A 15,808-nucleotide genomic window follows, 5' to 3' on the forward strand; every position below is an offset into this window, starting at 1 on the left:
TGGCTAGGTGCATGACTAAGCTCCATGCGTGTTCAGGACGGATGGAGCTACAGCTGTATCTCTCCAATCATCTTCTCCACATTCACCATGGAGGGCCTATTCTTTAATGTTAACGGCGGGTAAGTGGTCTATGTCTTTGCTTGGTCCGAATAGCCCGTTGCTGACTCTCTTAGATATGTCGAGGGCATTGTTCGCGGCTATCGGAACAGCCTATTGAGCGGCCAGAACTACTCCAACCTCACTCAATGCGAGACTATTGATGGTACGCTCTATCGATTTCCACTGACTCTGTTGTAGGTTCTACTGCTACATATTGATACTAACGATCTAATAGATGTCAAGCTCCAGCTTGCCCCTTCATATGGCGATTTCCTTGCCTCTCTTCCCCCCAACCCCTCCACCTCCGATCTGGCGAGCCGGATGACCGATAAACTGGTGGCTGAGTTCAAGTACCTGTTCGCACAAGCGACGGGCTCATCTGCCAAGTTCCTTGAATATATGACATACGGATACATGATCGACAACATTGCCCTGTTGATCACAGGCACTCTGCATGAACGAGACACCCGCGAACTTTTGGAGCGATGCCACCCACTGGGATGGTTCGAGACACTTCCTGTGCTGTGCGTCGCGACAAATATCGAGGAATTGTACAACTCGGTACTGATCGAGACACCGCTGGCCGCCTACTTCAAGGGTAGCCTGAGCCACCAGGACCTGGACGAGCTGAACATCGAGATCGTTCGAAACACTCTCTACAAGAACTACTTGGAGGACTTCTACAACTTCATCAACACCCACCCAGACTTCAGCGGGACACCAACGCAGGACGTAATGGCGGAGGTTCTGCAGTTCGAGGCGGACCGCCGCTCTATCAATATTACACTCAACTCTTTCGGCACCGAGCTGACCAAGCTCGAACGGAGGAAATTGTACCCGGAGTTCGGCAAGCTCTACCCAGAGGGCAGTCTCATGCTTTCACGCGCAGAGGATGTCGAGGGTGTAGCCTTGGCTGTAAGCGCTGTGGCCGATTACAAGGCATTCTTCGATGCTGTGGGTCTGAGCCAAGGCAGCAGCGGTCTCGGTGGTATGGGTGGGGGTCCCGCGGACGGAAAGAGTTTAGAGGATATGTTCTATCAGAAGGAGATGGACCTGTCAAAGCTGGTCTTCACCCGTCAATTCACCCCGGCTGTGGTGTACGCCTGGATGAAGCTGAAGGAGCAGGTAAGCCTCTCAGAACCAATCTCACTAATTTTCAAGAAGCTAATATCGCCTAGGAAATCCGAAACGTTACCTGGATCTCGGAATGCATTGCTCAGAACCAGAAGGAGAGAATCGGAAACTTCATCTCCGTTTTCTAAACTCGACTTGGGCCCTCTATGATTTTTCTGTTTCCCATCTTTGTACCTATCTCCCTGGCTGGTGTTTTTCTTTGGTTGCCAGCCGCTTTTCGTTGTATCGAGTACCCAGTTTGTTCTTTAACGTGAGCGCATCGACCTCTTTTCCTTTTTCCTTGATCGGAACAATCCGGTGATTTTTGGTTTCGGCTATGTTCCTTTTTCCCCTTCCGTATGAGGCGTTTGCATGTGCTTGACCTTATCTTTGTGGCATAGAAGGACAAAATACAAATATATAGTTAGTATAGGGGCTTTCGATTTGAGCTGCTTTTATAGGTCACAGCCCTAGCGGCTCTCGAGGTCTGGGGAGTGGCCAATTGTGTCCACTTACAGCGTCCACGGGTACTCTCCCCACTTCTTAGCTGTACTTCCTGTCTTTCCAACCATGGAGCACCTATTCCTATCTTTCATCCGCGTCATACTTAACCTCGATGACCCTGCTAGGCTGCTCGCGACTTTTCATGAATTCGAAAGCAACCCGTCTGCCATTAGTGCAGAGGACCGTGTTCGGTTTCTCGACTTTCCTGACTTCTCAACTCAAGAGGCAAACGTTACCGCTGCAACAGCTCTTAGTAAAGAAGAGCTTTTAAAGAAAGCTGCTCAATCACCTAGAGACCTTACCTCGTCTGAGGTGGAATTACTTCATAGCCGCTATTGGGGACGAATTAGCTTTCCGGAAGAAGATATCCGTTTCGATTGTTTCGACAATGTAACGCTAGTTTCTGATGAACACCACTCCGAAACACTCGAGCGACTCGAGACATTCCGAAGTTCTTTCTACGCGGAATTCGAAGCGGATGCATTCAAAACCGCAGAGGCGGAGGTTTCCCGACGAGAAGATGAAATAAGAGAAGCGGAGGATAGAGCAGACCTGGCGCAGATTCTCGAACACGGCCACCCCTGGCTGCGCCAGCTATGGCAGGAAGATGAAGGCAAAAAGCCATGGGGCTATGCAATCTTCCAGAGCCCTCAGTGGAAGCTCGAGGACCCTGAACGCCAGGAGTCATATGAACGAAAACAATCTAACTTGTTCCATTGGGCGCACCTCGCTATTGGTTCTGGAACAAAGATCGGATCCAGGTGGTACCTTGGGGGCCTTGATTTGCCTTCTGGAATTGATAGTGGTGAGTCTTTCTTATCAACGTTGAATCAACTGCGAAAGCAGTTCAACCATCTCCGATCTCAGCCTCCTAAGAAGCAAGCACCGTTTCTATTTATGGATATGGCTGAAGGCAAGATTGATGCTATTCCGGAGGGAATTACCGAAGGTCTTCTTCGGAACGTTCTCTTATATCTGGATCACGGCGCTGCGGCGTCAGTCTTGGATTCTCGCGGACCAGACGATGCATGGATCTGGGCTGTTGACCCGGACTACGACTTAGAAAGCGGGGACTCTACCTCGAGTGGGTATCAAGGCTATCTTCGCGTTCGTCTTCAACAACTTCTCAATCACTTCTACGTTGCCCGGCGCTGGCACGCGGACGAATGGTCGATGGAGGACTTATGGAAGGCGGCCCAGAAGGACCCTCACAATGCCTCTTTTGTTTCTATGAGAGACGAAGAAATCTTTGCACAAAATTTGAACCGGGAGGTTGCTACCGCCATGAAAAGCTCTAAGGATAAGACTAGCATCCGCACTGTTAGGTTAAATGTGTGCTGAACCCATGATCGAAGAGTCTCCATATGCTCCGTATTCATATAGTGATAGAATAAGTCAAGTGACGAACTGTCTCTAGATTTATGCACATCTGTTTGTAGTTCCAATGCAGTATGTCTCTCCAGTGACGAGCTTAGGTCCTCACAATCCCCACAACCTCCCCCAGAGAATCCACCACATAATCCGGGTTCAATTCCTCACAAGCCTTCTGATCTCCGTACCCATACCGACACCAGCAGACCCTACTCTTGATATTCCTTGCGAACTGAACATCCGCCACCGTATCACCCACCACCAACACACTCCCCGAATCAATCTCGTCCATTCCATACTTCTCTCTCAGAACAGGAATCAGAACATCCACAAAGCTAGCAGGATCCGGCTTTCGCTTCGCCCCGGGTGTCTTATCACCGATGATCAAATCTTCAGGCACGCAGCCATCCATACCATTCCGCTCCAAGGCCGTTTTCACTGCAGCTACACCCTTATTACTCACAATCGCGATGGGGATCTTGTGGGCGTTTAGTTCGGTGAGGAGATCCTTGGCGCCGGGGAAGGCTTTGATGAGTAGTTGGCCATGGGTGGCATAGAGAGCGCGGTATTTTTCAATCCACTCGTTCTCGGCGGTCGGAGTGAATTCAGCGGGGGAAGGATGTAGGGCTTTGAATGTGTCTGCTAGGCCGGCTCCGCTGGCGATGAGACGGTGGATTTTGGGTTGGGGAGGGGTGTGGGTGGGGAGGAGGGTCTCGAAGGTGAGTCTTATGGTTTGGGAGATGGATTCATGTGTATCAAAGAGAGTACCGTCGAAGTCGAAGATTGCGAGGGCTATCATTGTGAGGTTTGTATTCAACGGTTTGAAGCTGGGTAGTTGGTAGTATGAAAGTGAAATAGGGAATGAGTAGGGTACTGCCACAATTAACCCGTGAATCCTTCGAGAAAGAAATATATAATATTAAATATTAATCCCTGGGAAATAAAATTCGAATCCTTTCAGGGATCTTACAGTAGCGTACATAGTTACGTGGCTCATGCAGCTGCGATGTTACATTGGGATAGTGTACGGACGAACTGCCTGCGGTTGATGATAACAATACTACTACTACTACTACTACTACTAATGTTAATGACTTCTCACTACGTGAGTAAGCCCTAGTTATACTAGTAGAAGTAGTACCAAATACCACATAGTCCAGTCACTACAACTGTACATATCCTAATTGTAAAATGCATGAGATCCGCACCACATAAAGCCAAGTACCTATAAATCCCAATCATCTACACTCCAACACCTCATACACTTCTAATCCCTCATTTTTGAACATGCAGAAAGAAGAAGGGAAGATGGCTATCCCAGCTCCCATCATTGAACTCCCCCAAACCCCAAAACTCACCAATCTAATGACAACCTTCTGCTCTCCCTCCTCCACACCCAAGATCATGCAAGACACAATCCACACCTTAACCCACGAGATCATTTCCGCCGCCAAATCCCACGACCAAACCCTCCAGCCCCCGACAACAATGATCCCCACCCTCCGCGGAGCCTTAACCCATGTTCGTAGCCGCGCAGCCTCTCCTCCCTGCTACTTCATGCATTCTAGCTCGCTGCAACAAGACAAAGGGCACACAGGATGTGGTTGTGGACTGGCTAGGCCGACGACCGTTCCCGCCGGCGTCTGATGATGGGAAAATTGTCATCCTCGATACGATCATTGCTACTGGGATACAGTTGTCAAGCTTTGTGAATGGCTCGTTGTCCGGTGTTGGAGTATGTTGTTGTTGGGAGACGGGCTGAGAGGTGCGAGGAGAGGGGGTATCTAATTCCGTATACGAATGGGGAGAGGGCAAGACGAAGGAGCCTGTTGTTGCGGAGGGAGAGGATGTGCGGAGTGTTTTTTCGGGGGTGCAGAGCTTACTGGTTGACAATGGGGGATTGTGGAAATTGACGGAGGATGGATTGGCGATTGAACGGGAGATTCACTTCCCCGGGTTTAAAGAGGCTTGGGTGAGTTTCTAATGTATGTCGCTTTGAATCCCTTTATGTTTGAATTGCCTTGCTGATTGGATGTTGAAGGCCTATAACAAAGTCTCCATCCGTTGGGCCACTCACCACCCTAAAGGCTCGACCAGCTTGGATGTTGTCGCGGCTCAGCTCTGTGATAGCTATGTATAAAGGATCTCTATTTTATTCTCGTCTGTATCTAGACCTTTTTTGAGATAGACCGTCCTGCAAGTACCGCTCTCGCCGCAATGAAGAAGAATACACTTGCTACCATCATTGCACCTGAAAAGACCTGTAATCCCCAGTAGGTCCCGTTTTGTCGGCTCAAGATTGCTCCAGCAATGGGACTTCCCGTGAGCGATGCAATACTGATGCAAGTAAATAAGACGCCTTGACGAACACCGATCTTAGTGACATCGGGCGAGATCTGGCCCAGCAGGGCGGGTACCATGCCCACAAATGCACCCGATGCAAACCCATAGAGCATGCTGAAGACAATATAGATGGCCGCACTGCCTGGGGAGAGAAGGGTACCTGGAAGCCAGAGTGCTAGGATAACGATGGCGGACAAAGAGCACATGGCAATCATGACGTTGAATCGGCCCAGTTTGTCCCCTACATAGCCCGGTAGGATTCGACCAGGGAGACTGCAGAATAGGTTAGCCAACCACACCGTCTCATCAATCACCGATAGGCGTACTCACCTGGCGGCATTGAGTATAGTCAACAAATACCCAGCTAGCTCACGGTTGACTCCGTCCTCCTGGGCCTCCACAACGACATAACTGATTGGCACAAGCATGGCGAAGAATCCACAGCAGGAAGCCAGCATAAGCAAGACAAAGGGTATCTCCGAGAACGGACTCGTATAATCACTCAGCTTCACTGGCCGCGGAACATTTTTTATTCTCGATCGGACAGTCAAGTTGGCAAGTACTAGGAGCGCGAGGACGATAAATCCAGAGATACGCAGCGTCCATCCGAACCCGATACTAGGAAAGAGCCGAGACAACATGGTTGGGAATACAACTCCGCCCAGTGATGAGCCGCTGGAAACGATCCCAAAGGCCAAAGCACGTCGTTTCTCGAACCATGTTGCGGTACAGGAGAGTGCGGACGAAAAGACAAAGCTTGCACCGAGAGGACTGCAGATTCCCTGGGCTAGCAAAAATTGATAGTACTCCGTCGAGATGGAGGTCATCATGATACCGAAGATGTGAAGACATGTCCCGATAAGAAGGAGCCACTTGGGGCCATAATTATCGAATACCTGAGACAAGATTAACATAGGCACCGCTTAGGCTTGTATGGGCTAGACCTACCCTTCCAATGACGATTCCAGCCGCAAAGAGTACGAATGGCTCCAAAGATAAGATCCAGGAGATGCTGGACGCTGAATAAGAATGCAATTGATTGTTCTGGTAGTACTCTTGAAAAATGCCAATGGCTGGTGGTAAAGCGTGTCAGGGTATCGGTCGGCATGAGAAATGTGAGAGACAGGGATCTTACCATTCACCCAGCCAAAAGCACAAAATAAACAGCACCATGCTCCAATGACTACCGTCCACGCACGAAGTCCTTGATCCAACCGTCCGACTGGTTCCTCATCACTTCCAGAGACAGCCACGGTGGTTTTCGATTCCGTTGCCATGTCTAGAACGTCTGGGGTAGAAAGAAGCAAAGGAATAATAGAAGGAATTTGGGGAAAACGGTCTCGAAGCTAAAATTTCCCTACTTGTCGGGGACCCCTTTAGGGCTGTGACATGTGACCATGATAACAACCCAAAACGACAAAGTGATGAGACAAAAATGTCAATGAGTTTTCCCTATTTTTCGCCTATTTTCAGCATTACTATAACAATAAATAATGCGACAAATCCACTGAGAAGCAAGGGCGAGAAAAGAAGAAGAGTACGGAGTACGCAAGACTTCTTTCCAAGCTTGGATAAGGCCAAGGCTGAAATTAATTACTCCATAAATTTGCATCGTACTAAAATCGCCAGGATTCAGCGATTGTCAATGTGGCCAGGCTTGTACTATACATACGTCCACGAGTACTCCTTGAGTATTACGCGTATTCCTGATGGCAACAAAATAAGCTATATATACATATATCTATACATGGGGGAAGTGATATTTCAGTTGATCAACGTAAAAGGAAAAAGCACAGCACTGGGGTTACATCGCGAGCCGACCTAGTCCAAATTAGGCAAGGAAGACATTCAGAGTTGCCAGGGTCCAGCCGTTTTAATCTATACGATATAGGTATAAGCTAAGAGGCTTAAATGATAAGACTGACGATCTCCCGTTTTACCTAACAGACCTTATAAATAGTTATCAGAGGATACATACTCAGTTGCATAGGCGGATGGTTGCCTCCTAAACAGGCTGCCTGCTGTAGAACCAATATATTCGCAACAGGTTGTTATCACATCTCCCTCGTAAAGGAATTCTTTAAGAATCAATATGGGACTCTCTATCGGCTATGTGATACTCGAGAAAAGGGATTTCTATGATAACCAAGAATCCACTGGCTGCAAAAGTGGCTCGTTTCACTCGTGAACCCCCATATTGTTAATAATTCCAATAGTAGCATATTACTCCACGAAAAGGAAACAGAGGATCTACACCGAATAAAGAGTGGCCTCGACTAATTCTGCCCTATCAGTTCAATGTTACAGGCATGATAATACCTAGGTGCAGGACAACATGTGAAGGATGCTACTACAACCTCGAAGTCATATGTCCATGCATCTGAAACCATCCTCGCAGGCTAAATCTCGCGTGAGATTTTAGGTCTGAAGCAAGATGAGGGTATTCTAATTTTGGCCCCAAATCTAATGCTTATAAAAGTACAAGCAACGAATATCGAAGGAAACCCAGTAATTCCTAGCTTCATCGGCTTCCAACGTCGCTGCACAATGTATCCAATTGCCCAGATTGTGCAAAGTTGCTACAGAGATACCTCAAGCCCGTGGGCCAACCGGCTGGATCGATTCGCAACGATGCAGATGGGCAGGAGCCCCAAAACAGGGAGCCACCACCCTACTGTACCTTGGAGACACCCCTGCGCCCATTCGAAAATTTGCCTCCTGCCTATGATCCCTCAACATGGTGGTTGGATGGCCAGGTTTCTGCGTACCCCTATTTCCGGGATGGGTAGGCAATCCGATTCCATGTGGAAGCCATCAAACGTGTCCTCCTTCAGAATATCCTGGAAGGATGCAAACTCCTTCTGGAAAGAACAGACAATTATCTACTCCTCCCCTCGATGATTCAACACGAACTGCTTTGGAAAGCAGCAATCTCAGTCCCCAAATATGGGGTTGTATATCTAGCCGCTCGCTGGGAGTGTCGCGAAGAATTCCTGTAAGCGGTAGAATCTAACCAACAACTTTTCGCACATATCAACATCTTTCTCCCCTACAACGACAACGCCATTCGCGCTATCAATTATGGCGTTCATCGACTGGTCAACAGTTCAACCTTCACCGTGGACTACCAAACAAGACTCATTCCTCCAACGGCCATATCAGCAATTGGCGTAGGCCACATTGCAGTCCGAGCAGAGGATTTCAAGGAAGATAGTGTCCGTATGCTAGACAACCGGTCTGCTATTTGGGATCTGCACGATTTCGCCCATCTATCCGCCGCCTCGGTGTGCCCCGATCTATACGGCTCGAAATACTTCACCCATCTCATTAAACTCCCATCCGAGCTGACAGCCTTGATCCGCAGCTCGAAAATGCACACAGCAGACCCTACACCTCGGTATTCGGACGGGGTTCTCTTCAGCAAGCTTCTCACCGTTCTCTTCACATCTGAGATAGAGGCGGTGCAGAGGGCGGAGAGGGTGCATACTTATCTATCCCTCACCGATACTTTGGCCGAATACGTTGCAGATTATCTCATGGGAAGATGTGAGCTGTAACATCTGACCACGGGTAAAATGCTGAGGGTGAAGAATCCCAATCCCATATGCGCTGTGGAGTTGGCGACCCTAGTGCAGAACAAAGCTTACGAACTGACGGCTAGCGAGATCGAACAGCGGGTGTTCACGAGAGGGTGTCCTGCTGGGGACTCTAGGGATGAACTCGACAGACTGTCCGCGTTTGAGAGAGTCAAATTGCTTGCTGGCTGTCGGAGATGGTTATATCTTGAAATGAGAAAATTCACCATGCAAATGAACTTACCTGTTCAAGCAGCGATCGACTGGAAGTGTGGCTCAGGCCCACGTTCTTGAAAAGAGTCCGGCGAAAACAAGAGATTGAATACATGAGCGCCCAAAAGCTTAATTAACCACACCTTTCTAGACTGTACTGATGGTTATCGACGACCAAAGGTGTACGTGAGGAGAATCGACATTGACCGGAGTCGATGGATATTTGTGCCTCAGTTCATGCAAATCGGCAGACTCTTGTGAACGAATCTGATTTCCAAACGCCTTCGCCTTCCATAGTGAGGTGGAAGAGTCGGAGCCCGGACAAGCCCGCACTGACGCCGACCAGCTTATCGAGCACCGATCGCAATCAAAGTCCAGATAAAGTGGGGGGCAAAAAACCAATCACTGCAAGGCTGCTGTGCCCTCTTCCTGAATCTACAACTGTTGTAATCTCTTTTAGCTCAGTGACCTCCAAACTCTGTTTCCCACGTTCTGTCATTGCAACTGCTCTCCGGCTGTGGCGCTTCAGCCTGTCTTCTACAATCCCGCTCAATAATGAAGTACACTGTCGATTGCAGAACACCTTGGCTCTTTGCAGCTGGCATATACGTCGTCTATGTCAATCAATTCTTCAATATCAACCATAGCAGCCATCGCGAGGTGCGATAAGGTTTTAGCCGTGTCTACTATGTTGAACCCTGAACGAACCCTGAACGAACCCTAAGTGGTCCCCTAAGTGGTTCCTGAGAACAGGCCCCATCATCGCGGGACCTCACTGGCTCAGTGAACGTGGACGCCCACCGAGTCTCGCAGCTGTCGTGCATCTTGGTGGATTCTTCAATTTCCGCCGGCTCCCAGATGGGCCGGATGCCATCAGTTGAGCCCCCACATTGCCTTTCCCATGATTGACTTTCGACTGAGAGAATGGGTGTTCACGGCTGGCTTTAAACCCTCACCTCAGGGTTCCTTTTAGAAACACTTTCTCTTCCTACCTCTTCCTTTCCGCTCGCTCGACGTTATCTCTCCGTCGTGATTGCGGTCTGTCGTTCTTTTGAGGCTGCTGTCTTCCTTATTTGTCTGCAATCGACACCCATTCATTCTCTTGCCTGGTTGCAGTCAGAGTCCATTCGCTTCTGAGCCCAATCACCACTCAGCGTCGCCAGAGACCCTCTTGTCTTTCATTCTCTTGTATCGGTTTCTGTTTCTTCACGGCGTGCTGTCAATATGAAGTCCACTTCTATCGCCGTCGCCTCGTTCCTGACGGCTGCTCAGGTTAGCAGCGCAGTATGTCTATATATCCCATTCTTCAATACTTGGTGATGACCTGCTCATAATCTCCAGTGGAGGCCTGCCTCTTCCTCTGCCTCGGTGGCCCCGAGCAGCTGGTCTTCCATGCCTTCTGTTCCCGTGTCATCGTCGTACATCCCTGAGCCGTCTTCGACCCTTAGCTGGTCGACGCCTTCGTCGGTGCCGTCAGCCTCTTCCGTGGTCCCGGCTCCTTCATCCAGCACCTCGATGCCTTCGGTGCCCTCCAGCATTCCCATACCGTCGGCGTCCTCGTCTGTGCCGACTTTCTCGGCGCCGTCGTCTTCTCTGCCCACGCCTTCGGTCTCGCCGTCCTCGGTGCCTGTCTCCGTGCCTGTGTCGAGCTCCAGCTTCTACCCCGGCTCGCACATGTCTTCGGTGTCTGTCTCTTCGCCGATCTCTGTGCCGATGTCAAGCTCGTCCATGAGCTCGGTTCCTGTGTCAATTCCTACCCCGGGCTCTTCGTCGATTCTTGTCTCGGTCCCGACCCAGAGTTCTTCCTCTATTCCAGTGTCGGTCCCGACTCCTGCTTCTACTTCGGTGCCATCGTCGGTCCCAGTCTCTGTTCACACTCCGAGCTCTTCATCGATCCCGGTGTCAGTGCCTACTCCTAGCAGCTCCTCGGTGCCTTTCTCGTCTGTTCCCGTGTCGGTTCCTACTCCGGGATCCTCGTCGGTGCCTTACACTTCGGTTCCTGTGTCCGTCCCGACTCCTAGCTCTTCTTCGATCCCTGTCTCGGTGCCTACTCCCAGCTCGTCCTCGGTGCCCTTCTCGGTCCCGACTCCTAGCTCTTCGACGATTTCTGTCTCTGTCCCTACCCCGAGCTCGTCGGTGCCCTACTCGTCTATCTCCGTGTCGGTTCCTACTCCCAGCTCGTCCATGACCTCCGTTCCTTTCTCGTCGGTCCCTGTGTCTGTGCCAGCTCCCAGCTCGTCGATGTCCTACTCGTCGGTCTCGGTTTCGGTCCCTACCCCGAGCTCGTCCGTCGTGCCCAGCTCCTCGGTCTCAGTGCCTCACTCGTCAATCTCTGTCTCTGTTCCCATTCCGAGCTCGTCTTCGATGTCGTACTCTTCGGTCTCCGTCTCTGTTCCCACTCCTGGCTCGTCTGTCGTGCCTAGCTCCTCTGTTGTCGTGCCCAGCTCGTCGGTGCCAGTTTCCTCGATCTCTGTGTCGGTTCCTACCTCGAGCTCGTCCACTCCCTCGGTGCCGGTCAACCCGCCTGTTCCTAGTTCGTCTGGCATGCCTCCTTCCATCACCAGCCTGCCTCCTGGAATGACCACCTCGATTATCTCCACCACAAGCGAGATCACCGTCACCAACTGTGGCAAGGACCTGACCTACTGCCCCCCTGAGTCGACCATCACTACCTCGACCATCATCGAGACTACCACGACCTGCCCAGTGACCGAGACCCCCACCGGTACCGGCTCTTCCATTTCCAGCGTGACTCCGGCCCCGTCTACTCCGGCCGTGTCTACTCCAGTCGTCACCTCTCCTCCGGCCCAGGAGTCTACCGTGACTGTCGTGACCTACGAGACCACCACCACCTGCCCCGTCACCGAGACTCACACCACGGGCTCGAGCACCTACCTATCGACCTACACTACCGTGTCGACTGTCACCGGTACCTCGACCTCGACTGTGCCCGTCACCACCCCGGCTCCTAGCACTGTCAACTCTGCTCCGCAGGAGTCGACTGTCACCATCGTGACCTACGAGACTACCACCACCTGCCCCGTCACTGAGACTCACACCACTGGCTCGAGCACCTACTTGTCGACCTACACCACTGTCTCGACTGTCACCGGTACATCGACCTCGACCGTCCCCAAGCAGACTACTCCCGCGGCTCCGGACTCCACCACCACCGTCGTGGAGTACGAGACTACCACCATCTGCCCCGTGACTGAGACTCACACCTCGGGCTCGAGCACCTACAGGTCGACTTACAGCACCGTCTCCAAGTCCACTGTCTCCTCGACCATGACTGTTCCTGTTGTCACTGTCTCGCTTGTCAGCTCGACCCCCACCGAGACCCCCGTTGTCGAGACCACCCCGGCCCAGAGCACTCCCGCCGAGACCATCCCCGCTCAGAGCTCCCCCGTCGAGACAGCTCCCGTCGAGTCATCGACCGTAGCCCCTGCTCCTGCCCCGACTTCGCCTGCCGGTTCGATGTCTGCTCCGGCCAGCACTCCCGTCGCTTCGTCAACCATGCTGAGCACCAGCCGCCCGAGCACCAGCCCCAGCACAGGCGCTTCCCCCAGCGCCTCGCCCGTCTACAACCTGGCCCCATCGATGAGCGTCTCGTCCAGCCTGTGGCTGGCCTCCATCGCAGCACTGTCCTTCCTGGTGCTGTAATGTGAATTCACGAAGTTATTTCCTCTTGTCCGTTGTTCAACGTCACATTTCAAGGTCTTCTCAATCCTGTTCATATTTCACTTCTACATTTACCGTCTCGTCTCTGCGTCTGATTTGAGAGTGATTGTATCATTCTTGTCGGCGCTGGACGGGATCCTGTTATAATAGATTCTCCTTGGCCCTGAGTCGCTGTGTGCGCTTAATGTCGCCGTCATTTTGCGTCTCTTGGATTGTTATGAATCACTTTTACTTTATTTGAACCCACAGACCCAAGCGACTTCTAGTCCTATTGGTAGATTATGATCCAACACGGCATGTTTATTTCCAACAGAATCCAGGTTCTGCCGTCGGAATTGCTCGACAGCGTATTTGCACCCCAGAAACACGGACTTGACATTGTCATCCATGGTCTTGGTATAGGTGCTCTCGTCGGTTTCATGCACCAACCGCGGGCCACGGCTTTTTAGCGATTCCCGTATTGTTGACGAGGACATGTAAACAACGAAACCGCTCCACGGTCGATTGGACCAGGCGTCTCACGTCTGGGGCTTCACTGACATCTGTCTTAACAAAGATAGCCGTGCAAGCACCATAGGTGACGGATCTCTTCGACAGTTGGTCGCGTGGATTGCGAGCAGGCCGATGTATTTATGTTGAGGTCAGCGCAGACGACCACTAGAGTAGTGTGCAACTTGGCAAACTCCAGGGCGATCGCCCGCCAAGGCCAGAGGATGCATCGGTAACGATAACCACTTTGGATGAACACGTGGTGTAGAAAGGTCGACTACAAGGCATGTGTTCGTCAAGGATCATTGGTAGTTGAGAAGACTGAAGGGTCTGGGCTCAGGGATTCTCTCTCCTCTTGACGGCCTGAGGCCGATAAGTAATGCAAACCCCGCAAAACCTTTCGGGACTCCAGGTGCTTGGAGATCTCTCTTGCTTCGTCGTCCAGTCAGTCCGTTACGTACATACGGATGCGTGCATCAGAATGTCTGCCAAATTACCTCTGATCAATTTGAACAAACCTATATCATCCACTCTGGTCTTTGACCTGAAGCTTGCCCTTCGTCGGTTTGGAGCTTTCCGTCTAGCAGTAGCCCCTGAAACCACGCAAGACTGTCCCGATGTTGTCATTGAAAATGCAAGCTGAACCCACTTTCCCGGAATAGCATTCATCACTGACCGCACTCCTTAGGCACGGGAGTTTTTCGGACAACCCATCGCAGCTAAGACAGACATAACAGGATACTCCTCCTTTGCTTCGGAGCGTGTTCGCGGCCGGACTGAGATACCTAAAGAGAGTATCTATTTTTTCCGACATGGTGCCGAGCCGGACCACCTCAAGGGGCCCTCTTACAACTTGTATCGTTCAGTCAAATCCCTTCATGAGGTAAACCGCCCTTGTCTTCTCCCTCTTATTGTGTATCGTGCTGATTCTCCTTTCTTTCAAGGAGTGGACACCTATAAGGCTGCAATTGTTGAAGACTATATCGCAGGCACTGGACTCGGACACTCCCCTAACGGGTACTACGCTCCTCGATTCTGCTACTATCGGGATCCACTATTATGATTCTAGAAGCCTTCCTGACCTCAGCGCCGATTTCAGTCCCCCTCATATGGATAGCGGAACATTAACAATTCTATTCCGGTCTCATAATGAGAACGACGGCCTGGAAATTGCCGATCTGGAAACAACAGAGAAACAAGACAGTGAAGGGGTTGGGTCAGAGGCATCTTTTATTCACGTTCCTACTTTGGGCGACGGAGCTCCTGAGGTAGTCGTCTTCGTAGGCACTAGACTCCAGCGTTTACTCGGAAGTGAACGAGCTCGGGCTTGCGTGCATAGAGTCCGCGGTCCAGGCCCGGAAGGCCACAATAACTTTGGCGTACAACGATTTAGCATCGCAATGTTTTGCGCTCCCTCTAAGCCGTCTACTTCACCGCCCTCGTCTTCCTCCTAGCCATGGAAGAGGGTAGGCTGGAAATATGTGCGCCTGGTTCTCTATCATATCCAGTATTTAGCTGAAGAAAGATCCGCGTCGCTAGATGGCTGAAAGGTATCTCGAGCTGGACGACCGCTAAAGCCGAGAGCTGCCTCCAGGCTGCAATCAACCGTCAAGCTCCAAAGCAGGGTGCATTGATCATTGCTCTTGCAGAATGTCTTTTTGCGCAGAAGAGACTTGGAGAGGTAGAGGAAACGCTCCGCTACGTGTTCCAACGCCGACTGAAGCTCATGAAGATGGATAAATTACGCCTGGCAATTGTCCAAGCTAAGCTATCTCACGTTCGGTCCCAATTGGGAGAGGCCTTCCGCCATTGGACAGAAGCGATGAGTAACCTTAGGCGGTTCAACTTAACCAGCGGACGCACAACACGCATAATCCTCCTGTCCCAGTGCGACTTTTTACATCGACAAGGGCTCTTTGATCTTGAGCGACGGACCCGGGATCAACTAGATACTCTTGAAGAATGTGCTGACGTGGGTGGAGCTTTGTACTGGATTTCTGGCCTGCGTCATTGGCTGGGCTATTTGGAACAATGTAATTGATCGTTATCAAGTGACACTCCTGTATGAAGCTCAACCTACGGTCTGTGAGCCAGTATGAGGCCATTGAAGCCGTCGGCTGCCTTGCGCAAGTCTCCAGGCCGTCGCGGAGTCGAAGGTTCATTTTGCCATGCTATAAGAGGTCACAGTTTTAGCCGAGTCCTATGCCGGAGAATGCGCGTGCGAGCGTGGTACGGTCATCGACAGCACGTTGTGTAACGTGAAGATCCTCTGATAATGGTTTATATCCCTACCTAGGGAGATTGCCCAGCCGCCTTCTACTCCCGAAACAGATTGAAATGCAGAAATCTTAGTGAAATTTGCTAGTAAGTTGATTGGACGAGGTGAGAAAGTATAATGGAGATACGAGGTATGGCGAAGG

The 15,808-nt window shown here is 51.0% G+C and overlaps 9 protein-coding genes across 9 annotated transcripts; 6 read left to right on the forward strand and 3 right to left on the reverse strand.

Moving 5' to 3' along the window:
• Positions 1 to 87: 87 nt before the first annotated feature.
• N7525_002567 (H(+)-transporting V0 sector ATPase subunit d) lies at positions 88 to 1,361 on the forward strand (the record flags this gene model as incomplete). The annotated part of the gene is made up of 4 exons (XM_002559827.1): positions 88 to 119; positions 174 to 262; positions 335 to 1,224; positions 1,278 to 1,361. 4 exons carry the CDS (start codon positions 88 to 90, stop codon positions 1,359 to 1,361), a joined length of 1,095 nt encoding a protein of 364 aa, XP_002559873.1.
• Positions 1,362 to 1,782: 421 nt separating this feature from the next.
• N7525_002568 (uncharacterized protein) lies at positions 1,783 to 3,057 on the forward strand (the record flags this gene model as incomplete). The annotated part of the gene is made up of 1 exon (XM_002559826.1): positions 1,783 to 3,057. One exon carries the CDS (start codon positions 1,783 to 1,785, stop codon positions 3,055 to 3,057), a length of 1,275 nt encoding a protein of 424 aa, XP_002559872.1.
• A 130-nt stretch (positions 3,058 to 3,187) lies between these two features.
• On the reverse strand, positions 3,188 to 3,886 carry N7525_002569 (HAD family hydrolase; the record flags this gene model as incomplete). The annotated part of the gene is made up of 1 exon (XM_002559825.1): positions 3,188 to 3,886. The coding sequence occupies one exon, from the start codon at positions 3,884 to 3,886 to the stop codon at positions 3,188 to 3,190; it is 699 nt and encodes a 232-aa protein (XP_002559871.1).
• Positions 3,887 to 4,374: 488 nt separating this feature from the next.
• N7525_002570 (uncharacterized protein) lies at positions 4,375 to 5,227 on the forward strand (the record flags this gene model as incomplete). The annotated part of the gene is given in 4 exon segments (XM_061212367.1): positions 4,375 to 4,608; positions 4,625 to 4,822; positions 4,853 to 5,059; positions 5,129 to 5,227. 4 exon segments carry the CDS (start codon positions 4,375 to 4,377, stop codon positions 5,225 to 5,227), a joined length of 738 nt encoding a protein of 245 aa, XP_061069388.1.
• A 28-nt stretch (positions 5,228 to 5,255) lies between these two features.
• N7525_002571 (putative MFS monocarboxylate transporter (Mct)) lies at positions 5,256 to 6,707 on the reverse strand (the record flags this gene model as incomplete). Its single annotated transcript, XM_002559823.1, has 4 exons — positions 5,256 to 5,703; positions 5,761 to 6,326; positions 6,379 to 6,503; positions 6,566 to 6,707. The coding sequence occupies 4 exons, from the start codon at positions 6,705 to 6,707 to the stop codon at positions 5,256 to 5,258; spliced, it is 1,281 nt and encodes a 426-aa protein (XP_002559869.1).
• Positions 6,708 to 7,977: 1,270 nt separating this feature from the next.
• On the forward strand, positions 7,978 to 8,219 carry N7525_002572 (uncharacterized protein; the record flags this gene model as incomplete). The annotated part of the gene is given in 2 exon segments (XM_061212368.1): positions 7,978 to 7,998; positions 8,016 to 8,219. The coding sequence occupies 2 exon segments, from the start codon at positions 7,978 to 7,980 to the stop codon at positions 8,217 to 8,219; spliced, it is 225 nt and encodes a 74-aa protein (XP_061069389.1).
• Positions 8,220 to 8,327: 108 nt separating this feature from the next.
• N7525_002573 (uncharacterized protein) lies at positions 8,328 to 8,987 on the forward strand (the record flags this gene model as incomplete). The annotated part of the gene is made up of 2 exons (XM_002559822.2): positions 8,328 to 8,425; positions 8,537 to 8,987. The coding sequence occupies 2 exons, from the start codon at positions 8,328 to 8,330 to the stop codon at positions 8,985 to 8,987; spliced, it is 549 nt and encodes a 182-aa protein (XP_002559868.2).
• A 1,559-nt stretch (positions 8,988 to 10,546) lies between these two features.
• On the reverse strand, positions 10,547 to 11,776 carry N7525_002574 (uncharacterized protein; the record flags this gene model as incomplete). The annotated part of the gene is made up of 6 exons (XM_061212369.1): positions 10,547 to 10,811; positions 10,881 to 11,085; positions 11,132 to 11,160; positions 11,208 to 11,331; positions 11,390 to 11,430; positions 11,541 to 11,776. 6 exons carry the CDS (start codon positions 11,774 to 11,776, stop codon positions 10,547 to 10,549), a joined length of 900 nt encoding a protein of 299 aa, XP_061069390.1.
• A 2,093-nt stretch (positions 11,777 to 13,869) lies between these two features.
• On the forward strand, positions 13,870 to 14,842 carry N7525_002575 (uncharacterized protein; the record flags this gene model as incomplete). The annotated part of the gene is made up of 3 exons (XM_061212370.1): positions 13,870 to 14,022; positions 14,077 to 14,271; positions 14,333 to 14,842. 3 exons carry the CDS (start codon positions 13,870 to 13,872, stop codon positions 14,840 to 14,842), a joined length of 858 nt encoding a protein of 285 aa, XP_061069391.1.
• Between the last annotated feature and the right edge of the window lie 966 nt (positions 14,843 to 15,808).

The sequence above is a fragment of the Penicillium rubens genome (genome assembly GCF_028828025.1).
Source record: "Penicillium rubens strain IBT 27055 chromosome Unknown utg000002l_segment0_segment0, whole genome shotgun sequence".
Lineage (NCBI taxonomy): Eukaryota > Fungi > Ascomycota > Eurotiomycetes > Eurotiales > Aspergillaceae > Penicillium > Penicillium rubens.